Below are 26,964 nucleotides of genomic sequence, written 5' to 3'. Positions count from 1 at the left end.
TTGGTTTTTTTTTTCCCCTTTTTTTTTCCCAGAAAGGAATAATAAGATATCTTTGCCAATCCTAATAGAGATAGTTCAGTGTACTTAAAACTGTACCATATCCCTCAATACAAGTTCTACACAAACTAGAAGTCCATGTTTGACAGCCTATTAATCAATGAGGGAGGTGTTTGAAAAACAGGTTATGTTCCTAGTCAGGAGGGATTGCTGCATAAGCAATGGTTTCTCTTCCAAAAGTCTTCCCTACATGCCGAAGTTTAGTCACATAACTGCTCTTGTACAGACCACCAGTAACACAGGTATAACCCACAGCTGGGAAAATGGATTCATGCACAGTTCTATCAAGCACAGCAACAGTTATTTTGTTCCTAATGTGGCCCGTAGAAATCTTGTTTAAGAACATGTTAGATGATCTTGAGAGAGCAGATGTAAAGAAATGAGGTCACAGATATCTTAACCAACATTTTTGTCAAATACTGTCCACCTCCCCATAGGGCTTAAGAGTTTTTGTCTTTTCTTCCATTAAGGCAGTGGATTTGGAAATTGATTCCACCCTCTCCAACACAGTCTAAAGTAGGATAAGTTCTTTCTTTGTGTGGGACAAGTTCTGTTTTAAGCTAGATTTTCAGACACACGTATACAGTTGCATTCAACTAATTTTGCCAACACTTTCTGGCTCTACACTTCCCATCCCCAGACACACAAACATGTAGCAATCTTACTAATCTAATAACTGATTTACATTGCTTCAGGCTAAACAAAACAAGCCAGCACCTCATGAGGCATCCCATAAAACCCCAGCTGTCCATCCACATCTTACCTTGTTAAAAGATAGCAACCACTAACATGTACTTAATATAACAGCAGAAAGTTGTGTTAACCCTTTTCCCACCTTTTTTCCCCCATTCTTTCTAGTAAGGTTTAAGTTCTTAAAGGGTTATATTTTATGTATATTTTTGCTTATAGTTGTATAAATAAGCCAAAATGTGAAAGGAACTAGAACACTTGATTCTCCACCCAGTGTTCTGTAGATGTAAATGTGGGAAGGGCAGTTCAATGGAGTGTAGTCTACATTATTTTTTCTCATCACAAACAGAGAATCAGAGTTAACAGAGAGAAAAAATGTTGTTTAACTTAGTCACAATTAAATTCATTTCTACATTGTACACAATACACTATTCCATCATGGAAGTGATCATTAGTTTGTATTAGACAACAGAAGGGGAAGGGGCAGAGATTGACAAGATTAGCAAAGTGTTAGTCATAAGACAACAAATAATGTACTTTGACTTTTCTCAAGAAATCTATTCATTTCAACTAGTATTCCTTAACATTTCTGTTACCAAGGCCATTTTCCTTATTCCTCTGAAAGATGTCTATTTTTCTATTCATTACCTTACTTTAAGTATTAGTTATATGGAAATAATGGGCATTTTTCAAGGTCTATTATTCTTATTTTTTTCTCTCTGGACTGTGAGAAAAGGCAAATTTCACTACAACAGTCACAATCAAAGCCTTATGTCCTCAGCAGGAAACCCATCCTCCTTTTCTCTCAGAAAAGCACAGAGACCATTTTGCCTGCGCAGCTTATCATTCTCCTGCACAAGGTTAGAAAACTAACAGGCTCAGCTCTGGGTTTAGACCACAGAAACATCTGTGTGTGTCTTGCCAACCACACAGACTTATGCCAGCTCCTCCATTCTCTAGCGGAGAATGTTACCATAATATTTGGCCACAAAGGCATCCCAAAGCTCCTGGTTTGCTCAGCAAGCCTGGAACAGACACATCCATAAATTAATCTGCAATTTTACAGCATTTAGAAAACACCAAATAGCCCTACTCAGTGTTGTCTGCTGAGACAGCATCAGAGACAGTCTGTAGTTAGGAAGGCAGTGTGGGCAGCAGTACACAAGATCTGTGTGCTGCTGATGTCTGTAGAGAGTGTCCATCTCCTGGACAGATACAGGAATGGCTGCCTGGCAACTACAAGATACTGAATGGGGACTCAGTGTTTCTGTCTGATTTATGCTCTTCTCTCAATTTTGTAAAAATATGGATTGTAAGAGAACACAGATTGGAGCTCTCATCAGAAAAACTATTGAGAGAACATCTCTGCGGGGGGGCGTACGAGGCCCGAAGCTCGAAGTCCGGCTAGCTGAGGGCGAAAGGCCGACGCCCCTCTGCAATTACTCGCCAGCACCCCTCGGCGTCTGATGGCCTCGGGCTGCGTTGGCTGCGGACTGGCTCACACCGCTGGTATTGGTGAGGAACGGAGCTGACCACTTCACTGGGGGTTAACGTCGGTTTATTGGTGGTACAGGAAATCCAACATGGGGAAACCAGCCGGGAAGTGGCGCCGAATTGGGGGGGGGGGTGGTGAAACAGGATTATAAAGGAGGGGGGGTGTGTACAGGTGGAATCAATCGGGAAAGGTGAGGGGATGAAGTTCACAGAACTGACATTCCAGGGAAACCAATAAATAAAAGGTAAGGGAGGGGTCCCGGGACCACAGCCAACCACAACCCCCAGGGAAACGAAGGTTCTGGAAAACCGGGAGGAGTGGGGGGTTATTGACTGGGCCCAGGGAGGAGAAAGGATTTACTAAAAAGGGAAAAAGGGGCAGGAGAAATTATATAACTTGGGTGACAGACACAGACTGAGGGCAGGGGTAACCATAGTAACAAACTGTCAGCAGGGCTGTGGCGGGAAAACTGGGGAGGACAGAACCATTTTAGACATAACAAGGGGGGCAATACATAAATTGGGGGAATAACACAAGAAACTTAACAACACACTACAACACATCTCTTTTACCTGACACATCAGGAACAGCAGAAATTTCGACAAAATATTAGTGTCACATTTCTTCCGGGACATATCTTCCGGGACATTTCTTCCAAAATGGGGTCATGAACTAACAGGACTTGGGTTTCTTGATGTCCTTTATGAACATTTAAAACAACCTATGAAAGTTATTTGAGAAGCCACCCTTAGGACTGAGGTCTCCTATCAGATTTTTATTATGCAGTTGACAGCTGCCAAGCTTGCAGACATCGCATTTCAAACCCCCGTCCTTTGAAATGCCCATCTTTGAAGAGGACAGCTAATTCCCTGTACCAGGATATACTAACTCTCTGTGTTTCTCTTTGTATATCTACATGCCTGATTTCACGCTGTACTTGCATGTTGCTGCCGTGAAGGTCGAGCAGGTTATTGATTTTATAATAGGTCTAAAGGCACAGCCCAGCTTCACAAAATTTCCCTGTTCAAAACTCCATGTCCTTCAACAGACTTTTCATGTCCTTCTGCAGGACTTTTGCAAAACATACAGTTGTAGATTGAGACCTCAATAAATGGTACTGTCATTATTATTTATACTATATCTGCACTATTGGACACTGCGATAGCCAGAATGAACAGATGCTCAGGAAATTATTCAGTGGCATATGGCTGACCTTGTCATCTCATAGAAGGTTTTGTAACACTACTTATATTTCTTTTTTATACAATTATAGAAAACTATTACATGTTTGCTCATGCTTGCTGAGAGTAAGGAGGGCAATAAATCTGGATTGCAGAGGAACATGAGGACAGCTTACAGCAACAATGTGGTTTAAATGAAATGTCTTATCATTTGACTTGAAATTACATTATTGTAACATTTTGGAGGCTTGAGTGAGCAATTATAGACGTAATATATCTGCACCACTACAGAAACACAAGTACTTACAGAAAACTAAAACTAAAAACCAAAACAATTTTCCTGAAAATCTTGCCCTGGAAGTACTGCATGTATTTTCAATCACCTCATAAAATCTGCTGTTTCTTATGGTCGAACTGAGTCCCAAAGATCACCTTAAATGATATATCAAGTTGGACTAGATGAGAAAACTATCTCAGCTTTAAGCAAGGACAAGAAATTACAGTGGCAGACACCACAAAACGTAGTACAAAAGTCTCTTCAGAGAAAGAGTAATAACCTACGTTACTGGTACGCAGGTTTTTGACACCCGTGAAGACACTTTGTCTTCAGGGACATAGGACAACGGATTATTTCTCAATCACAGAAATGTTACTATTTTAATACCAATTATCTTTGACTGTTAGTCTTTAAGTCATTCATCTTTTTTCTGTTCCTCTGACAAGCTTTGGTCATTTCATCAAGGAATAAAGAGTTTGGGGAATAAGATCCCTAATTATATGAGAGTAATTAACAAATTAAAACTAATAACAGTAATATTTCATATATAAAGGGCTGAAAATTATTCACATAAATGGTTTGGAATTTTCTTGAAAAATTGGCAACAAAGCTGGCCACTTTTTCATAGTTATTATTTCTTCCTGAAAATTGGCACATTCTGAGATGGTGATGAGTGACTATGAAATGTGAAGGTTGCCAGCTGTAGTGAGATCAAAGATGTCTTTCCCTGCCTGTAAATTGCCACCATAAATGTCCTGTCACAAACCACGATGCTATAAGACATGTGTTGGCATTTCTCTGGTCAAGAAATTATATAACCTCATATTGGTTTTCAACACCTGCACTATTTACAAGCATTTGAGTCCTTGCCGGCTCAGTCCCTGAGGACAGCAATGCAGTCTTATGATCTGCTAACCATGAGGATTCATTTCTGTTGTCATGTTTTGCTATAATTAAAACTGCCTGTTCAGTCATTTATAGTAAGCTTGAAAACCCAACTCAAAACAGAGGAGCTGGGAACATACATTTTCCAAGCCTCGCATGGGGTACTCAGGGTATATAAATAAAACACTCTCTTCACTTTTTCCACTCTCATAATTTTGTTTTCTTCCATCTCTGTGTCCCATTCTCTTCCATCCTCACTGCTCAAATACCTTCCAGCATGTATGACTTTCTAATCTTGTTTCTAAACCCTAGAAATTTCTCTTCTGAAGAAAGAAAAGGAGGATGAGTATCTCCTGCCTATGGTGGGAAGTGATACAGGATTTGGACTGGCCCAGGAAATCCATAAAAGATAGTTTCCCATATTTAAAACATTCAGACCAAATCCATTCACATGTTCACATAGTACTGTGCATTGAATCTGGATTGAACAGTGAATTTCAATTATAATAAAATATATTGTTGGATTCTCCTACTTCCAGAGTTTTAAGGCTGGCTCTTTAAGAAGCCCTTGTTTGCTTAGGAGAGGTCTGCTGGAGATCTCTTTTTTACCAAGTAAAAAAAAAATGTAGACAAGAATTGCAGATTTGTGGACATCAGACAGATAAAAATCTGTCACAAAATAAAAACAAAATGTGTAGATTCCATCTGGAATTTAGCCAGGTGCCATCAGGAATATTTAAAAGGTTACATAAATTTCTTTCACTGGGTGACTTCAATTAAGATCATTAAGACTGCCTAGAGATAAAGGAGAGGAAAAAAAGCAGAGTAAGAACATAGAAACATAAGAGCACACTAAGGAAAAACTACAGAAGAAGCCAGTAAATTCTCATGCTATGTCTGTAGAAGATATAGAGTGACAATAATATCTTGGTTCTTCCATGTCTTGACTTTTGTTGGTAGAGCAGAATAAGGCTGCTTTAAAATACACATGACCATTCTCTAAAATACACATTAAAAGTGAAGGCAGTAGTCATTGGAGGCAGCCAGATATTATGTTGATAGGGTTTGTAGTTTGTTCTCAGTAAAACAAATTATCAACATCTAATTATGGCAATTCATAAAATAGAAATTAATAAAATAAGATTAACAAAACAAAAGAATAAATAGAGAAAAATGTTGTTACTCACTAGTGACACAGCCACATGAGCCTTTTTTTACAGGGACACTGAACATCTATGGCAAAAGCAGAATATTAAAGATCTCTGATGTTTTCTGATTTCTCCTTAATTAGAAACATCACAAACAACATATTTCATCCCAGTATTTGTTCATGCCCAACAGTGACTCAGAGAAAACACATTAAGATGAAAAAGAAGATGCAACTCAGAAAAAGTTTATCTCAGTCTCCAGTTTAAGCATAGCATAATGCAGGCTCACTGCAGCTATATAATAAATGGATTCCTGGATCAGCCATAGAGCTGCTTTGAGCAAATTACTTTCTCCTCAAAGTCCCATTCTTTCCATCTATAAAATGAAAACACTAACACTTACATTCCACATAAAATGCTGCTACATTTGTAAGTAAAAAGCATTACTTATGCTTTCACTACTGATGTTCCAGCCTTGCGTACTGCAAATTTCTGAAAAAAAGCCAGATCTCTTCTGGTATCACCTCAGCAGTGTTAGCTTATCTCTTTTCTTAGCTTTATAGCTAAGAAAAGTTGTGAATGTAAAGGGCAAGTTTTGACTTGATGTACAGTACTGTGTTTTCCAAATCATCTGGTTATATGTGCTCAAAATTCTTTCAACACTGACAATTTCACAGGATGGTCTTGGTGAATTTGTTCACATTCAGCTTGCAATTATTAAGTAGTCTAGTAATCACAGTCCTAGCAATGGAATAAAATGACAATAAGAGTCATGTCAATGCCAGGTTTTCTCAGCTAAAACTCAAAACTACTGGTTTCCAATAAAATAAATATACATGCCACAAATATGAGCTCATTAGCAAGCAGAGATTGACTGCTTTTCCAACAGAAGCAAAAGGTGATTTTACTTTTTTTTCCCCTTTTTCCTTTTTTTCTTCTTGCTTGAGAATCCCTTCTTTATAGGCTTCAGCTACTGACATCCAAGATGTTACAGAAAACATTTCAAGACATAATTTGACTGAAAGAAACAAAACAGTTGAGAAATTGAATGGTATATTTTATTACTGAAGAAGTTGAAAACTGAAAGGGGAAAAACATCTCTTTTACTGTAAACAAATTATATATATTCGACATAATGCTTAAAACAAACTTCCCTACTTTCCTTTGTGTCTGCTTAGATATGAGAGGAGATGTGTCTCTGTCATACACTTTTCACCAACTAAGTGCAGTTATCTTTGATTTATGCTGGTTTCATGAAGATTAAAATTTGACCCTTTTCTTGTATTTGTTTATATAAGACATGAAAAATGACATGTTTTTCAAGTAATTAATAACTGAGAGACCAAACTAATAATAAAGAGCTTGTAAATTAAAATGTCAAGGAAACTAATGTAATATTTGATAAATTACTATGTTGTTTCTGAGGACTACATTTTAATGTTATTCTAATAGCTTGATTATAAAGGGCAATTACTGCATTTAAAGTAGGCTGGGCAGAACGTAACCAGAGTCAGACCTCATTTTAAATTAACCTGTAACATCTCAGCACAAACATATTTCTTACCCAACCACAATTAAACTTAATTATCAGAATGTGAGATTTTATTTTCCTCTTTTTTAGCATATATCGACAAATGTAATTTCCTTTGATTTTTAAATGCTTTTTTTCCTCACTGTGCTTCCCAATATACCTGTAACCTTTCTCTTCTAGAGCAGTTTACTAATTACATAATTAATATGGAAATTAGTTAGAAAAACTGACAGTCATTGGCACCTGATGAGATCTTTTGCTGCAAAACAGAAGTCCCTGAAGTCCACACCTCTGCTTGCAACCTTGCACCCACACTCCAAAGATGTAGGAAAGCATTAAAAGTAAGCTGAATTAAGAAAAGACCAAAAGTTAAAATGATCTGTTTTGTGGAAAACATATTTTGCAGAAAATCTTTTCTAAACAATTATTTGTCCTCTTTTGCGGCAACTTTTTCTCCTCACAACAAAAACTTAAGGAAACAGATTCTTCAAAATAGCCGTAGAGTACCCAAAACAAAACACTGGATTTAAAACCCAGGAGCCATTTCATAGGACTAGTAAAGTTGAATCAATTTTCTCTCACCTGCTGGCAGACTGAAGACAGGTCATTGAATTATCTGTTCAGAATCCCAGAGTTTCCCAAGTCTAAGGTCAAAATTGATTTTTATTTCTGTAATTACTAAAATATTTTTCTTTCTCAAAAAAATCCTTACTTTTTCAAATCATCTCTCTTGTACTCGTGAAGACATAATTTCTTACTAGCAATTTGTGCCTTGAAAGAGAATGAATGGAAGGTAACACTTAAATAAGTTTTCAGGCAGCATCTGCTTTTGGAAAGCCTGCTCAATTGTATGACTTCATCTTTATTATCAGCCTTTAGGCTATCACTTCTTTTAAACTAAAGACAGTTTGGCAACAGGATGGTCACCATCTTTTGACATGTGCACAAACCCCAGTGAAGTGAATGCTCTCACCCATAGCCTTTCTCCCACCTAGAAATGTCCATCACCATGATGGACATTTGTTGTTTCTAAATGTTTGCAAACAGTTTTGTTTCTGCCTCCTTCAGATGTTGTTTTTCTCATCTTAAAAATATTTGCCACTTTTACCATTTTGTCCAGTTCCCTGGGGTTAAGTATTTTCTAAAATAAATTTTAACTGGGACAAAAGACAAATATTTGAATAGAGAAACATGGCCTGTAGTTCATCAGTGTAACCAGAGACAGAAAATGAGAGCATTAATGAAAGCTAGGCTTTCTTTCATGTCTAAGATAACACAGGATAAAACTGGTATGTTTTGGCTACAGTGAGCTAGCTGAGAGAGTCCTCAGCATTCCTCTTGTCAAACCTGCCACCTAAGTTTCTCAGGCGATCTCTCCCCAAACCATTTCTACCAAAACATGTGTATGAGCAGGGACCTACTCTTCTGACTCTTTAAACCTCTGGGGTGCATTGGATACTGAGCTCAGGAAATTCCTTCATCATTGCATCTGGCAGAGCAGAGGAGCAGCAGGTAGCTGCTAGCATGGCAGGGGTGATAATTAGCTGAGGCAAGAGGCGCTGGCCACTGCCTCAGCCTGTGCAGCTGCATCTGGGGTGTGGAAGTTCATAACGGGGTGTCAGAAGGACCTCTGACATTGACGGATAATGTTGAATCAAATCAGAAAGGAGCAATACAGTAAAAATGAAGCCCAGGAGACATTAATTAGGTAGCAGGAAGCTCTAGAATAAAACATTCTATTTTAAAGTGATCCAAAACAAAGCCATGACAGAAAATTTAATCCTCTGCTGGCAGCAAAATGCCTTCTAACTTGAGATACCTAATGCTTATTTAGAAAGGGATAGAAAGCTATTCTGGTATATTTTGATACTTGCATGGCAGTCAAAAGTAAGAGTCCCTACTGTGTCATGCTTTATGGTGTTGCCATAGAGGAAGAAGGAATCCTGGTCCCTGATAAAAGGTGAGAAAATGAGCTTTGTTCCCACCAGAAATTTCAACATTGTCAGTATCTGTTTATAAAATAATTAGGACGCAAGTACCCAGACAATGTTCAGTAAAATGGGTCTTAGTTGCAAGAAGTACTCATTAGGCCTCAAAAAAAAGCGATGCAAATTATGGCAACTGGCAGAGTAACTGAACAGCTGTGCAATACGGTAATAGAAAGTACAGCAGCTTCACCTAGAAGGCCTGCTTTTTGAAAGTAGCACATCCTCTCCACAATTTCAGAGTCTTGATTAGTTTGTTTTCAGGCTTACTGTTGCAATTATTTAAGGTCAGAGATTTCCTTCATCAAATCTTGCGCCAAGATTCAAGAACAAAAACAACTAAAAAATGTATTTTTCATTTACCCAGTTGTGAAATACTATACCTGGTAAAAAGCCTCAGCTGCTGGTCCTTCCATTATTGAGTTTTGGGCCTCCCGGAATGGCTTTTGGCTCTTCCACATGAGTCTGTCTGTCATTAAATAAAAGCTAAAAGGAAGCATATGTAGGGGTACAGAAGCATAAAAATGATAAATGGAAAAGACTAATTGGGTAATTTAATACATTTTTCTGCCATTTTACTCTGATTCCCCAGTGCACTTGGCGGTGCTTTGTTTCAGTCTTAAAATGTTTGAGGCAATGACATTTTGATCCTAGGTTCCCATAAGAAAAGAAATAATTCCCAGGAAAATTAAACATTAATTGTAAGTCAGAAAACTATAGTCTTACATAATTTGTGTCCTTATATATTGTCATTAACCCAGTTTACTATTGAAAAAAAGGAAGAAAATGTTTCAACACCTTGGATACATAAACATGCTGCTATGGGTTGCAATTTACTATACATCTTCTCATTCATGTTGTGTGAGCCCACTTTCTTAGCCCACAACAAACAGTAATGAAATGAAAGGGCACTTATGAAGAACTTACTTTCAGGTAAGAGAATATAACAGGCATGCTCTAAGAACCCATCCAGTACACATCAAACAAATGCTGAGAGAATTTCAGACCAGAATAGAAGTAGTCTGTCATAGAGATACAAACCTGCTGAAGACCCTGAAATGCACTGACTGAACTTCAGGGCCTCACCACCAATTGCTTTCCCTTAATGCTGTTTTTTTCTTATGCATTCCTTGTTACAGTAGAAATTTACTTAGACTGCCTTTTGGTCTAGAGCAACATTGCTGCTCTTCATTCTTGCAACAGATTAAAATAACAAGTAGAAAAAATTACTGGAGATCATGGGTGATTTGTCTGTGTGTTTAAACTCTAAGATATTTCTCGACAACAGTCAAGTGATTTAGGCAGGTTAATATTTAAGTACTATTTAAAGGAAATAAAGTTTTTAAACAGAAATATTATTACACTATCAAGCACCAAACAGCCTAATAGGACTAAGGACAGATTTTGCTACATTCTCTGATTTAAAAGATAGTCTGAAAAACTTGGTGCCCTAATAACATAGGTAGGATGTGATAAATCATTAGAGGAACAAATCAAAGTAACAGCTCAGTGCAATAAGTCATATGGAGTTGGGAATACCTCCGTTATTTATTAGAAATTATCTAAATTTGAATGTTCAAGTCCATGAAGTGACTATCATGCTATCAGAACATTAAAAGGTTGCAAATACCACAAAGCTAAGTTGTGTTAAAATTCCATAATATACCAAGAGAATTTTTTATTAACTAATTAATTAAAAATATAAGGAAAATACTGCACTACTTCTTGAGCAAGTCACAATGTAACTAGTAGATCTGAACATGTTAATATGAATAAAACATCGACTTGTTCTTATACAAATTCTTTCTCACTGTCAGCTGAAATACACGAGATCCTTTTCCAGACTTTATGGGTATAATAACCCGCTTCTTTACTTTGGAGAGTTATTAAGAGTGAATCTTGAACAAACTGGGTAGCCTGATTCAACCTCTCGGGGAAAGCATTTCCAAACTCCTTTTCCTTAGGATAGTAAAGTCAACTTTTCAGTTCCAGTAATACAATTCCACAGTGCATAGCGCTGACCAGCTGTAAACTCAGATCGCAAAATCAGATTAATTCGAAGGAATTTGACAGAGTAATTTCGTACCCCAAGCAGATTTTATATTGGTCCTCTCATGTTTGTTCACGCCAAATTTCAATTAGCTTTGTCACAAATATTGATTTTATGGTATTACATCAATTTCACTCCCCTCTGGACCCTCCAACCTCCCTCACATAGGACCACTGTGTTGTCTTCCATTCTGGACTTTTTCTGTTCCTAAACTTTCGCTGCACATTTCACAGACAAGCCTTTCTTTAAGCTGTAGATCAAGTAGTATTACACCATACAGCCCTAGTGTTCAAGATATCGGGCTTCACAGGGCCAGATGCAGTGCTTCTACCTTGACCCCCCCCCACCTTTTCAGTGTTTCTGGCATGTTACCCCACAGATTATTCAAACTGTGTCTCCCTATCTGGTGCAGACAGAGAGCATTCAAATAAACCCTACCATTAGCAGCATTGTCCCAGACAATATCTAATAAGAATCCTTAAACCCTTGAGCATTGTTTTTCTGTCTAGTTGAAGATCATCCTGATTTTCAAGCTTAAAGAAGCTTGACCCTTCAAGTTAAAGTCAAACAACTAAAGACAATTAGCACAGCATAGGTGGAAGTGTGGAAGACAAGATTTAGAAATTCGCTACAGAAATTTCCTGAATGTGTAATTGGTGGCTGCATTTGCTGAGTAGTAAAGATAGAAGAAAAATGTAGAGACAGTACATTGAATACTAAAATATTATAGTTTATGACTTAAACATCTTCATGAACGACTTTTGCCTGCTACGCCAAAACTGTATTACAAAAGCTGCAGAGAAGACGACCACGCCCTGAACAGGGCCCTGACTGAGGCCCTACACCGCTCACTGATGAAGAAAAATAAAGTAACAGCTAGGGCTGGGGCAGGAGAATCAATTCACAGCGCACAAGCTGAGCACCTTGGGAAGGGAAAGCACAGCCCCAGGGCTCTCAGCGGCCAGGCCCGCACAGGGCTCACACTGAGCTGCGGGAGAGGCTTTGGGCTGTGGGGAAAAGGCCTCTGCCGAGAGGCCGTGGCCGCCCATGCCGGCTGTGCAGAGGGCTCGGCCGGGGGGCCCCTTCGCCCCGGAGAAGCCGCAGCCACACCGAGGACCCGGAGGTGCCGTGGGCTACCACAGGATCCCCCGAGGGCTCCCGGAGCCCGCCCGGGGCACGGCAGAGCGGTGCGACAGAGCCGCAGCGCCGCAAGGGACGCCGTCAGACCGGGCCTGCAAGGGAGGCACCCGGGCATCCCCACTGCCCACAGGTACATCCATCCCCGGGATTCCATACAGTCCGTGTGCCCTGGGGGCACGGCAGCCGCAGGGGAGCCTCAAGAACACCCGATGAGGGGAGCAAGGAGACGTCATTGGGACCCTCAGAAGGGCTTCTACATAATCCCATCACCCTTTCCCTGTCCTGCCATCCCCCCACACTCTCTTCTTTCTCTGTTTCTCTATTTCTTTTTTTTTTTTTCTTTCTTTCTCTTTGCCTCTTTTACTATTAAATAAAACTTTTCAACTTTTTGGCAGCAACATCTAACTTCGTTTGGTTTTAATCACATTTTTGAAGTATATTTCAAGCTTTTCTGGGTCCGATCCATTTTGTTCACAGAGGCTTAGCATTCTTTGGTCTTTTGTCTTAAACCTTCTGTGTTAAACCAGTTCATAACACAGGAAGAACTCTTACCAGAGCTCACAAAACCTGCAGTACCATCTATACTTCATCATGACCTCTCACATCGACTGTTTCGTGCGCCTTGAATCAGTCACGGAGCCCTTCCATGAGGGAGCCTACATCATGTGCTATGGGCTCTGCAAGCTGGCAGTAGCTTTATATAAGTGAAAATCAGGAATCAGCTGCTGTAGCCCAACTTAGCCTTCATTTCTTTTGGTGTCTTCCCCTCATGCTTGAAAATAATGTGCAGTAGACAAAATGCAAACAGTCCTGATAAGGAAATGGAAATAAAAAAATCTGAGACTAGGCTACCTCCTTTTCTGGTAGTTAAGTGTATATGACCAAGCAAAATAGAGGGAAAGAAATATATGTTTTGTAGAGTGTTAGACTATATGGGCATTACCATAGTTAATTGCCCACTGAAATCTTCAATGGACTTTAACAAATTAATTCTCTTCCTTTTAATGAAGGATAAGTTTTAGTTACCTGATGCAAACAAGCATTTTATTGACAGCATCAATAGCTCACATAAAGCAAAAGAAATATAAATTACTATATCAGTTCCAACTGGCAAAAATTACAAGGTGGTGAAAGGGTAACAAAGTGAATTACTGTAATACAGCATCCAAAACACAGTCATTTTTAACAAAGGCTGTGTCAGTGCAAGACAATATTATCTGATACCTATAGATTTAAATCATTACAAATGAGCAGAAGCAACTGTCAGAGCCTTACTGTGAGAGCTACGCTGCAGACTTGTCAAATTCTTAGGTGAAACTGTCAAGTTAGGCTGTAAAATTTTGATCATATAGTGGTGTCTGTGTGCTTTATAAACTTGAAATAATTTACTCAAAATATTGATTTGTCTGACAAGTCTATAGAGAAAATCTATGCTGCTTCTAAAGTCACATAACATTGTTTCAACTGACTCTGAACAGCAAGAAGGCTGGAGTAGACTATGCTGCTGATCTCTTCATGGTATCAGACTGATACTGCAGTGATCAGTCAGTCTTGCTTCCAATTTCTCAGTCACTTTATTTACAATGATCAAAAATCTCTGATTATTTCTGTGTGCTTTGCTGCAGCCTCATCCTCTCCCTAGTGTTTCTTATGCTTTCTTACCACTAGGCACCACTGACATTGCACAGTGGAACTGTGTGTGAGTTCTCTGAGATGTTGAATTGGGGCAGTTTCAGCACAAGAATATAAGCGGGATTTCAAGATCTGTTTTATGTCTGGGCTGCAGTGAAATTCAGATTTTTTAAAAAAATTCCATAACTTGTTTGCCATGAAAAAGTATGCCTTAGGATACCTAGTAGAGAAAATGTGAGCAATATATTTGATAGTCTTGGAAAGTGCAAAACGCACCTCTGAGACATACAGGAGATCAAACAAGCAATGCTGTTGGTACTGCCTCTCAAGCCCAGAGTTCTGCATTATTTATATGAAGAGGAGCAGCTCCAAGATGAGAAACTGTGAGTCTGACACCATCATCAGCAATTTGGGCATTTGTCTAGGGTTCAGGATTAGCCGTCAGTCAGAGCAGTCTGTCCTGGAACGGTGATTTACCAGCTTCATGTTACATTTCATGGCTCACCTACACTAATAGTAGCAGTGCTGAGGTTTTACTGATTGATTAGTGGAAAAATTAATTTAGCTGTTCATCTGAACTAATTATGGATTCTATAAGGATACTTAATGATACATTGCAATCTCCCTCTCTCCTCCTTTCTCACTGTCTACTAACCACATCCAGCAGACAATAAATAACCTGCTACTCTTTGTATTAGGAGATAAGGCTGACTACATGCCTCTTCTTTACCCTTCTTCTCTTCCCTATGGAGGAACCAGCTTTTATTTCTTATGATCTCACCAGGATGTATCTATTTAAACTTAGAAGTTGTTAAAATGAGCTAACATCTTTTAGTGAAAGCTCCCTAACTGTGAGAAGTTTAAAAAAGGAATTTATCCAGAGCTGTCTTAGAAACAATGTTTTGAGCAACAGCATTTGGCACAAAATGAAGCAGTGAGTTAAAAAAATTTTCTGGAGAACAGAAAGGTTGTCATAAGCATAGAGAACTGAATTTCAAAAACAAAAGAAAGATATTACTGGAAGGATTGGAATACAGAAAATAGCACAAGGGGCAGTTTGTGAGGTTGAGATCTAATTAAAAGTTCTGCCATAAGTTGAACCTTGTAAGTTGCAAAAAATAAGAGGAGAACTAGATGAGTGCATGAATCAATTAGAAAGTTGTAATGAGCATTGTACTTCTCTGGAAAAGATGAAAGTTATTTTATATTCCAATTGTGCTATCCAATCAAAATAAGGAGGCATACAAGGGACTAATACTTAGCTAGAATGTGACATACTGTTCTCAGTGCTTGTGTTTAATGAGACCACAGAAAAGAGTCATGATACCTATCTCTCTATCCAGAGAATGAGTATGAGAAGACTCCAAAGTCCTTAAATGCTATAATATCAAAACAAGGAAGGAGAGGGGAAGAGATTTCTGCCCTACATAGCTTGAAAACAGGAGAAGGGTAACTTGTCTCTTGAATACATTCAGATTTTAGATTAAAAGAAAACTTACAGTAGTTGGCACAGAAAAGTCTGGAGCAAGCTTTCACTAAGAATACCTGGAGTAAGAAGTATAATTAAATTCAGGGTGGAACTTGCCAAACTACCAAAAGGTTATGCATTCAGGTTGCCAAAAAAAAAGCTGAGAGCAGAAAGTCTGTCCCTATTTGCTCTCCCTTTGTCAGAGTAAGTAGCACCTTATTTGCTTGTTCACCCGGGACTACCAGTGGAAGGAGGAAGAATATGTGCAAGAAGTGGAATTGCTAAGTTCGGTAACAAATTATATATGCTATGCTTCAGCTTGCAGCTGGTCAGATTCCTGCACTATTGAGTGTATTAACAGCTTAGCTGGAATCCTGTCATGTAGTCTACCAGGTGCTTTTACAGACCAACACTTCAAAAGAAGTGGAAAAGAAATCTATTTATCTGTCAGTCACTCAGAAGCACAAACGTGAGACAAGATGTGTTATTCAACATGATCTTTTCAGATCTATCCTTTTTCTTGGAGAGGATGGTGCTGAATTCTCACAAGTCATATGGAGGTTATGCTACAGTGATCCCCACTTGTGGGATCTTACTTGAGTAACTTTCTCCAGAGCCAAGTTATGACATCAGTGGCACCTGCCAAAATTTATAGCACAGATCAAACGTGGTATTCAGAGTTTGTGCCCTGTAACTGTCTGGTCATAACTCGTGGTGTGTTGCAGGCTTCACAAAATGAGACTGTGGGTTTGGGGTTTTTTCCCCTGCTGCCATTAAGCTAATTCATAATAGCAGATGTCATCACTCCCAAATAAAAATGAGTGACGGATGAAAAGATTTCATCAGTTATTCCTGGCAGTTGGAGTTCTCTTGAAAAGGGGAACCCAGGGGTAAAACTGACATGATTCAGTAATCACTCAAGAAAACCACACTTTGACAGAAGAGGAAGCTACTATACAATCAAAGTAAGCATTTATATTCTTGTATTTTGGCCAAAATAAGATTTTCTCTTCCTGTCTTGATTATTAAACCTGCCTAGATATACATGGATATACATTAATTTTATGTTTTGTTAAATCATATGAATTTAAACAATGTTTTCTTCTTGTTCCCTCCATGACCTGGAGGGAATTCTGGAATTCTGTATATTTCAGTATACCTTTAGAAAATTATTTTGATCCTCTGTGATTTATAAAATATAAGTATCCTTACACTGTTTCATTTTACTCTAGTCATAACTTCAGTTATTAAGCTATTATTTGTTATTATCTTTTTTCGTATTACAAGAACTTCTGTATTACACACACTTCAACTGAAAGGAAAACCACCGTAAAAGGAACATGTAAGGGGATACTCATCAAAATTATGCATTCTTTATGTGTAACTTAAAACTTCTCAGAGCTTTGAGCTTTTTAAAAAATTTTTTTAAGGACCACTAAAAACAGGCTTTGAACTGTACTGTAGTAGATCTATAATGCTGGAAAACATTCCATGCTTAGGCAAACAAACCCTGGTGAAGGGCAAAAGGAATAGGATATTAATTAGTGTCCTGACAAAGATAAACCAGCTCATGGTCATGATATGACCCAAGGGACTGAGTCTAGTTAAAGATAATCTTTCCATTGTTTACAATGGTCACCAAAAAATCTCTGAAGTGACTGTGGAAATTCTTCCAGGAATATACTTATGTTCCTTATTAAAATTGGCTGAATCATCAGATTCATGGAAAGAGTTAAAATTAGACTTATCTCCATCTTTTAGAAAGGAAATATTTTTAAGATATGTATATATACATATAGAAAATATAATTATTGTTAAAGACTGTCTTTCAGCAAAAATTTTCTAAATAAACTTTGGAAATATTCTAATATTGTTTTACATTATTGGTAATGTAAAACATAAAGTGGTTTTCTTTCTGTTAGCCAAACCAATTTTTCTTTAAATTATGCATAATTCAGACTAAAAATCACATTGATATTTTTCTCCAAATATGTTCAACTAACAGTTTTACTGAATATATTGAAATACTTCTCACTATAAAGCAAAAGCACAAATATTTTGCCTACAAGTCTGTTTGTATAAAACACTGAATTTCAAAGACTATAGATATCTTAAGACACATGTCAAATAGAAAGATTTTAAAAGGTAAAAAAAATGGCTCCTGAGACTTTAGAAAATATTTTCTTCTCCTGCTTGTTTATTTCACATAAAGGTAACTCCAAATAGCAATTTTGTTCAAAACATCAAGAGCCATTTCTGGCTCTTAAAATTTCTCCAGAAAGAGTCCAATGTAGAAATTACAAAGTGCACAGAAAAGAAATTATTTGCATTGGATACTTCTTAAAACTCCTTTTTGTACCTCAGCAGAGATAGACTGAGATTGCATTAGTTCAATACATGCACACCAGGCAGGGACTAAGACCAGAGCATGTGGGAACCTACTAATTTAACACCTTACCAAAGCACACTCAGATGCAGATCAGATTAAATGAGAGAAGGTTGTACCACTGGCTTTTTCTATACTATTTTTTTGTCAGTGAACAAAAGTTGTGCATATGACTTACAGCTAGAAGCAAAATTTTCTCCCCTTTTATGGGGTAAGTCTGTAGAGGGAAAGCTGTTCATCATTCACAAATCAAACCTCCTCTAAACTGTCTCTGGGATGTGACCTCACAAGGAGAAGCAGAGGGGCAGGTATCAACCTCCTCACTCTTGTGACCAGTGAGAGGACTCAAGGAAATGGCTGGATCAGGGGAGGTTTAGGCTGGATTATCAGGAAAAGACTCTTCATCCAGAGAGTAGTTGGACACTGGAACAGGATCCCCAGAGAAGTGGTCACAGCCTGACAGAGTTCAAGAAGCATTTGGACAATGTTCCCAGGCACATGGTGTGACTCCTGGGGATGGTGCTGTGCAGGGCCAGGAGCTGGACTCGGTGATCTTTGTGGGTCCCTTTCAATTCAGCATAGTCGGTGTCTGTATGATTTTAGGAGTTTAAAACAATATATTATATGTAGGTGCTGTGTTTCATAAGTGATTTGCTATCTTACAGATTGCTGCATGGCCCTCTGATTTATGGTTTGATTATAAATGTAGGAGATTTTTCTTTTACAGTGCCATTAATTTTGTTTTTACAATTACTTCTTCTTGTGGACATTCTCCATAAATTAATAATATGGTAGCATATAAATTAATTTCTGTAAATTATGAATGCTGTAAGAACTGTTTTGTACATACTTTCATGTTTTTGACAGTTGAGGTTCAGAGCTGCCAAATGCATAAACCACTTTAACCAAGATCTAATTTCATTCTAATTTAAATGTTGTTTTATCAGTTTGGCTCTCTAAAAGAGCAGTAAACTATACTTCATATGGGCAGGTAGGACAGCAAAACCTATATAATCATAGTTCTTCCTTAACTATCTTAGTTGTATATTTAATAAGAGACTGTCTTGTACCAGTGTTACACACATTTTAGTAACCTTTCATAGAAAATATATTGCAGAAAGTTTTATAGCATAAATTTTCAGTTCATAAATGATACTTACAATATTTCAAGTCTTCTGAATGAATAATTTTAAAATAATAGAAGTGCTTGCTCTTGGTTATTTTACATTCATATCAGTATATAAACATGTTAAAACAACCTGCCATTAGGAGTCAGAAAGACACCTCCCTGACTTTACTGTAATATCTCTGGAATGATGAACCTATTTTCTTTGCCCTTTGTCCACGCAGACAAAACTGGCCAAGTGACTGTAAGAAAGTGTGCTTTTTATTTACAGGGAAAATCTAATTGTTCTACTTGTTACTGGGCCCTGAGCTATCTGAGTGAAGGAATCAAGAGGAACTTTGACAGTATTAAGTCCAGTCGCCAGTGTACATTTAATTTAGGTTATTGGGACATCTAAAAAATAAAATATCACACATCAACAAAAATGTTATCAATAGAGCAATAATAAAGATTTTTTTTTTATATAAAGGGTTACTCAGAAATTCAAACCAAGCTCCTAAGAAGAATGTTTCAATTAGCATAAAGAAAAGCAGGTATTACAGTACACATGAACCCTAGTCTCTACACCTAGATGTCGTAATGCCAGGCTGAAAAATATGATGCTTTCACACAAAGAGGCTGGCCAGCAATGCAGACAATACTGTCTTCAGAAGTTCTAGAATCCATCTTAGCAAGGACCACAGCAATACCATGTGAAATATTAACTGTCACTGGCATTCCTAGGAACTAATAGCAAATGTTCTTGCAAAAAGACCCACAAACCTAGCAGACTGAAACTTGCAGAACTACCTCCATCTTTTGGGCACCTCTCTGATCACAGTGTGCTCTTTTCAGTGGAGCAGACAAGCTTAAGGCAGCCAAAACCCTGATGTACCCCCCAAAATCTAACTAATTTAAATCTCAGATAAAGACTGGATATCCTCTTTGTACCCTTTGGAGAACATCAGCTAGAAGTTTAATAATCATAAAAATTTAATCTCTAATTAAAGGTTAATGTGTTATGGCAGATTCTTATATGAGGCAAAGTATAATAGGGTTTGGAGGGCACGCTGATTCAGTTTGTCAGCAACTTGCACTTGGCTTCTGAGGCAATGGGATAATTATCTGTAGAGTGTCAAGTAGGCAGCTGCTAGTGATAGAAGAGCCTCTAAATGGTGCGAAGACCCATGTGACCTGCTGATCCAGGAATGATGAAATAATCAGATTCCATCACTCGCTGTAACAAGCTATTACCAGAGCATTTATTTTAACACTGCTCAAGGCCTATGGAATTAGGACAAAGATAAGGCATGTTCCAGTGCATCCGTGACAGGAATATTTTTTTGCAAGATGATGCCTTAAATAATGCTATTATTTTGGGACCTCAGAGTGAGACAAAGCTTTATTAACGTTACCCATATTCCCATTTAGACCATATTCATAGCCAAACACAACACATTTAGCAAAAGGTGTTAGTAGAACTGCTCTATCCACACCAATGCAACAATTGCTGCTGTATCACACTGCTACATCTACAGCACCCCCAGTCCATATCAAGGGAAATACTAGAAAAATGCTGTTTGCCTCAGAGAAAAATATCTGGTTGTTTTTGTGATAGTGCAGCTCTTGCTGGCCTTGCTGTGAAGAGGACCAGTGTTCTAACCTCTCAAGGCGTTCCATCACACGGAAGGTTATATTACATGATCATGCTTATCACTCCAGTTGGGCTGTGCTGGTCTTTAAGCAACTGGATTTTCAATGGAAAAAGAATGTATCTCAAAGAGATTTTTCTTTTTGTTAAATAGTTTTTCCATTCCAGCCAGACTTTGTGTAAAGTTTGGCAAAATTATTTGTTATTACAGATCTTTTTAAAAAAAAATGATACATGAAAATTATGACAAATCTAAAATATTCAATTTAGGAAGATGCCCAGAACTTAGCTTAAAACTTACTTTTAAGATGCCAGGAGTTTCCAGTACTGTATTTGATAGTAATCTTTCAGAAATCTGCATTAATTGTATTAGATCTGACAGTCCTTTACATTTACTCTGATCTTCTACTTTACAGCACTGTACAAAGCAAAAGTTTCTTCAGATTGGCCTACATAAGCATAGCCTTTGTTGTGTTTATCAAGAATAGCTCCTAAAGTATGAAATCATCAAGAAAGAAGATTCACAAGTCCATATCAGGGTCTATGAGGCATTAATTCATCACCATTACAAAGTGGAGTGTTGGCAAATGTATCTAATGATAGCAGAACGCAGGTAAACACAAGGGATTTATTTCATAGCAACCCTCAAATTAAGTGCTGATCTAGTCACAGAAAACTCTGGAGTTTAGGTTTTTGGGGTTTTTCTTTCTTGTATCCTCCTACTTTCTGGTGGGACTTAATGGAGAAGGCTGATTCAGGAAATAGGCTACAGAACCTAACTTTTCAAAGTACCACTACCATCTGATAATCAACACAATACAGTAATATCAGCAAGGACATCAGACACGATGAGAATTTTAATGTTTCAATAGCATGCATTTAGCAAGGACAAAGTCGCCTATTTTCTGTCATTATTTATTGGAACTGATCCCTGTATTTCAATGAGCTATACTTTTAAAAGCATTTAAGACAATTTTGACAAAAAATAGAACAAGACCATAACAAGCTCCCCAGGGCTTTGCACTCTGTGTGTTTCAATTCAGATTAATAATTCCCTTGTATATTTTGTGCATGACATCATTTGGAGTAGCGAAAGGAATCATTTAGGAGTGGTGCATTTCCCTGAGATAAAGCATCTATGATCTGTTTTAAGAATATGGAAGATAGAAAATAGGAAAGTCCTTCACATCTAATCTGAACTCCAGTGACAATGGCACTATATTTGAAAGCATTTTTCACAAGTTCTTCTAAAATTACTTAAAATATCACACATACTGAGGCATCCACAATATTTCAGTGAACTGTGCCATGCACAGTCATTACTCAGCAGCAAAAATATCGTTATGCCATTCAACTGTCACCTAAGGCCTGTTTCAATGCCTTATATTTTGGTTCAAGGCAGACTACACACCAGATACCTATTCTTTTCGGGTGACATAATTTATTTTAATAGCACTTCCCAAGAATGAAATTTCAAGGGGCTAAGTAAGAGAATATCTGCCTCAGGTCAGGCTTTTGACTGCTGTGACCTCCAAATTGCTTTTCAGAAAATGAACAAGCGTACGAACTCTAGACACCACAGGATGGGTGGTCATGATGCGGAAGAGCTGAAGAACTTCTGGGAAAAGGTCATCCAAGAGCAAACTAAGCAACAAGAAGCTGAAGAGTCTAGGCTAAGCAAAAGTGCCCTGAACAAGTAAGTGGTATTTTTTCTTTTCCACAAGACAGCAAGGCATGTCATCACGTGTTTTAAAATAAGGTAACCTGTTATTGTACTGCTTTATTCATAGCACAGATTGTGTTCTGGATCTTTGGCACTTTTCCTGTCACAGCTGCTTGTCTCATATTACCATGGCTCTTCTGCATGGAAACTCAGACACCCCTCACCCCTAAACCTCATGAGCATTCTTCAAAGGCCTTGGAGCACAGCCATGAAAAAATAAAGCACTTTGGAATTATGGCTTGTGACAGCCAGAAAATAGCAGGAATTTTACCTGGAACTGATAGAGCTACACAAATAAACAAAACAGTATTACATTAAAGGGACAACCACCCACCTAATCTGTAGAATTAAAAACCTGTGGCACCTTTGTCATGTTTAACAGCCTTTCACATCAAACCCAAAGGTAAAAATGACACAATGAGATTTTCCCATTCAATGAAAAATGCTGTGGGCTTTTTGTTGTTATGGGGCTTTATTGTTTGTTTTAGTTTGGGGAAGGGGGGAGCTTTACAAAGCAGTATAAAACAACAGGAATTGCCTACAGAGAGAGCTGTATAGCTGTATTGTGGTACAGATAACTCTGCACAAGTGTGGTGGACTGCTTCCAATATTTGTTCAACTTGTGAAAACTCAGAACTTTGAACCAGGGTCTCTTGCACACTGAGTGAATCCCCTGAATACTAATGGGCAGAAACAGAGGACAAGAAATACCATGTCTCATGTGGCTTCTTTTTGTGCTTTTCTCCTGAAGCTAACAAAGGTTTTCTGCATAAACCTTTCTCAAAACTGGGACAGTCACATAAACTAATTTGACTTCAACAAATTGGAAGGTCCTGCTAAAGGACTACTTATTGGAAAAAATTCTAGGTACTTTGACCCCAGTCCCCAAGAAGGAAGTACTGTCATCACTTAGATACTTGGAAATCAAGATCTGGGCAGGCCTTATATCTCAAAAAAGTTGGATGTGGACAGTCCTTCTTCCAGTATCCTACTCCAACTATTCAGTAATATTCTCAAATCCCAATCACAAAATTGCTGGAGAAAAAACATGTATAATAAAATCCAGGAAATTGTTCGGTTTCACTGGAAACATTTATCACCCTAGATCACAAAAGACTACCAGGAGAAGACAGTGCAAATGAAATGCAGTTTGTGGTTTAGATAACATTTTTGACTTCACAAAGTTGAAAATGTTAAAAACTCTACTCTGAATAAAGAGATGTCGTGAAAGAACCTTGAATATGTTTTAACTTACATATTCAATATGTCATAACTGACCCATCACAACTGAAATAGACCCAAGCAGGTTCCGTCAAAGTCACTTGCCCGGTCAAAGCCCAGAGTGTTCACAAACTGTTCTATAATTTGAAAAAAAGTGATACTTTCAGGAGGTAATAGACACTATCAATACAAGACATACATATCCACTACCTCATGTAAGAGGCACTTGGGAGAATAGTGTGGTTTTACATAAAGGCGAGTGCTCCTTTTTTGACAGTAGGACACTGATGAGAAACACCAGTATTCTCAATGGCAGATTTTTCCTAACTCACTGCACCTCTCGTTTGAGGCTTATCTATATGCACAAAAGGATATTGAAGACTAGGTAGTTTAAAACACAATATAAAACCAAACTCAGAATCAGATAACACAAGCAACCATGTGAAAGAGCTACTGCTGAGTTATTCTCAGATGAAATCATTGGCTGCTGTTCTTTACACCACACCAAAGGTAATTTAAAACCTCGTATATTCTGTGATGCATTTCACATCACCATATAATATCTAATCTTATAACATTGCTGGGTCAGATGTTTCATAACATTTCCTTCAGAAAACAGCCCAGCCAACAATATCTTGGAGTGGTCCCTAGAGATTTTCTCCTCTGTTTTTACTATGCGAGTGTCTTGAAGCTATGTGGCTCCTCTTGCATGTGACATCAATTCCTTTCATTTAACATGTACAGGGTCTACCGAGTTGACTTCATTTTCTTTTTTATCCAGAAGGACATATTTTAAGTTCACCCTGCTCTTCTCCACAACATTTTACAGCAGAACTTGAGGGGTTGGAGGAAAAACTGTATTTTTTAATTTACACATTGAATGACCTTACTGCATAGGCAGTACATCTGTGTGGCTTTGAGAATACCCCAGAGGGAAAAACAGAGTTCTTCACAGTGACAGTATTTCAGCAGTTGTTTGACTCATTTGGAATCCAGCAATGTCAACCGATGATAATATCAGCACTATCCTTTTCTCCCCTGCATTCCCAATCTAGCAAGCTAGAGGGATGTGTAATTGGTAAATAAATACAGGACAAGTGCTCTGGTGATGAAAGAGAGGAAAGCTTCGACCCTGCTGAAAAGCCCTGGATACATTTGAAGGATTTGGCTCAATAACTGCTAAGCACTTGTACTCTCTTTGCAGACTTCGCCAGGAATGGACTCTGCGGCTGGAAGGTCGAATAAGGCAGGTCCAGGCACATATGAAAGCACGGCAAGAACAAATGACACCACTGTCTATCGAGGCTCTTCCCTCACCAGATAAAACTGTTGCTTAAACTGTTGCTGTGCAAACACAACAAGCACTGGGACTGATTCTGACCTGCATCTAGAAGCCAGCAGTTATGCTGCTGAACAACCAAAAGGTCAGATTCTGCCCTTTTTCCAAACTATTTACTAGAGCAACTATTAAGGTCCTATTGAAATTCAGTGTAAGAATAATGCCACAGGGGAAAAAAAGCACAAAGGAATAGATGAGAAGCAGACAACTCTAATTTTTCCATGATATATTATTTCTGTGATGCATCAGGATTCTCTTATTTAACTGCATTTCAAAGTGACAACAAGACGCGCCTAGGAAAGAGGGTGGCTTATTTAATAGGAATAATACATTCAGACAGCTGCATGCAAAATTGCACATTTCCATTTACACAGTTCAGAGAGTCTGGCTTAATGCACACATAAGAGGTTCTGTCATGATGAGCCATAGCAGAAGGAGTTAAGGATTAGCCTGATCAGCTGGCCACGACGAGAAACATATTCTTTAATGAGGGGGGAAAAAAAAACAACTTTCCTGATCAACATTTAAGAACATTTACAGATCTTAATAATTAAATAAATACAAAAAATTACTTTAACTTTCTTGGGGAATGTCAGAAAAAGTCTACTGAGCCAGTAGTCTTCATTGCGAGCCAGTCTGACAAATGGTAGAATAGTAAGAGCAAGTCAGTGTGATAGTTTGAAATAGAAGGCAGAGAGCCATAACAGCAAGGAAATGCTGTGCAAAGTATCACTTGCCATACCTGACATGCACTAATCCAAACAACTTCTGCGTCTTCTTCTGGGTTAGGTGAAACAAAGGTAGAATAACAAAACACAGGGTAGTAACAGTGTGCCCTATTTACCCCTATGTCTGTGTATCTAAATACTGGTCTTCTGGATTAAAACATTTGTTTGTTTTCTCTGCAAATAAACTTTGGAACACAAGAGAAGACTCATAAGTCTAAACAGCTATTTTTGTCTAAGAGTATTGTGCCAGACAAAAATTTAGTTTGAATCTACATTGATGCCAAAGTAGTAGGTAGAAAAACATTTGATATTTCAAAACAACAAAAATTAAATAATTTTGACCTCACAGAAATGCTTTTTTAATCCTTTTAAAATAATATTTCATTAAACACAAAATTTTACTGAATGTTCTCACTCTTACAAAGTGAAATTTTGCCACAGGAAAAAAAAAAAAAAAGCTGTGATAAAAATGTTGGTATTCCATGCAGGATTAAAACAATTAAAAGGGATTTTAGTATCAGGTTTCATTCATAAAAACTGACCCAAAAAGCATGTAATTGTTTCTTTCAGTGGCTATTTTCCATTAGAAAATCAATGCTGAAAAAATAATAAAATTGTAGCTGCTTTTGCCCAGCAAGACTGGTGTTTCTCTTCTGTATCCACTTATTTCCCATTATTCTCTAAAATATTCTTTCTGTAACCCAGTACCCTCGTTTGGGCCAGGACTGAGTTAACTTTTCACAGTAGCGGTGAGGGATTGGAACCTAGAGCTCCATGGCCATGTCTGGGTGTTATTCTCCAGCACCTCTTGCCATCTCTGGGGGTAGGAAGTCCAGGATACTTTAGGGAAGAAGGTGGGAGTGGCTTGGGATGTGGGAACAGTCTGGGTGGAGAATTCATCGGCCACTGTTCATTGCCTTGGGGTAGGGCACGTCGGGCCCATAATTTTTGCATGTACATCACCCTCTCTTTGAGTACTTTTCTTATTAGTATTGTTTTCCCATCTCATTACAGCTTCCAGTAAGTTGTTCTTAACTCAAGATGTAACCTCTGTGTTTCATCTGCCACCAGAGGTTTGTAGTTTTCTCTTTAGTGGGAGTACTGAATTGAGGAATATAATTCTTAAAATATGACACAACCTGAACTAGCTGCCACTTACCAAAACCCTGGACTGGGTTACCTTACTGTAGTCATCACTAAAGGAAACAGAAATGGGCTTTTGAAATGGAGAAATGCCAGATTCTCCACTTCTGAAAACCAGATCTATTAGAT

The 26,964-nt window shown here is 38.1% G+C and overlaps 1 protein-coding gene across 1 annotated transcript; it reads left to right on the top strand.

Moving 5' to 3' along the window:
• Positions 1–1,664: 1,664 nt before the first annotated feature.
• On the top strand, positions 1,665–26,125 carry LOC113459625 (protein FAM240C-like). The gene is made up of 3 exons (XM_026795209.2): positions 1,665–2,262; positions 22,229–22,377; positions 24,830–26,125. Exons 2-3 carry the CDS (start codon positions 22,232–22,234, stop codon positions 24,960–24,962), a joined length of 279 nt encoding a protein of 92 aa, XP_026651010.1. The 5' UTR covers positions 1,665–2,262; positions 22,229–22,231; the 3' UTR covers positions 24,963–26,125.
• The last annotated feature ends 839 nt before the right edge of the window (positions 26,126–26,964 follow it).

The sequence above is a fragment of the Zonotrichia albicollis genome, chromosome Z (genome assembly GCF_047830755.1).
Source record: "Zonotrichia albicollis isolate bZonAlb1 chromosome Z, bZonAlb1.hap1, whole genome shotgun sequence".
NCBI lineage: Eukaryota > Metazoa > Chordata > Aves > Passeriformes > Passerellidae > Zonotrichia > Zonotrichia albicollis.
This window is presented reverse-complemented; position numbering and strand designations above follow the sequence as displayed.

What these genes read in the sequence shown, in the direction of transcription:
- LOC113459625 (XM_026795209.2), top strand. Translation starts at nt 22,232, where the DNA reads ATGAACAAGCGTACGAACTCTAGACACCACAGGATGGGTGGTCATGAT. An exon ending in AGCAAAAGTGCCCTGAACAA is followed by an intron (nt 22,378 to 24,829) that starts GTAAGTGGTATT and finishes CTCTCTTTGCAG; the next exon opens with ACTTCGCCAGGAATGGACTC.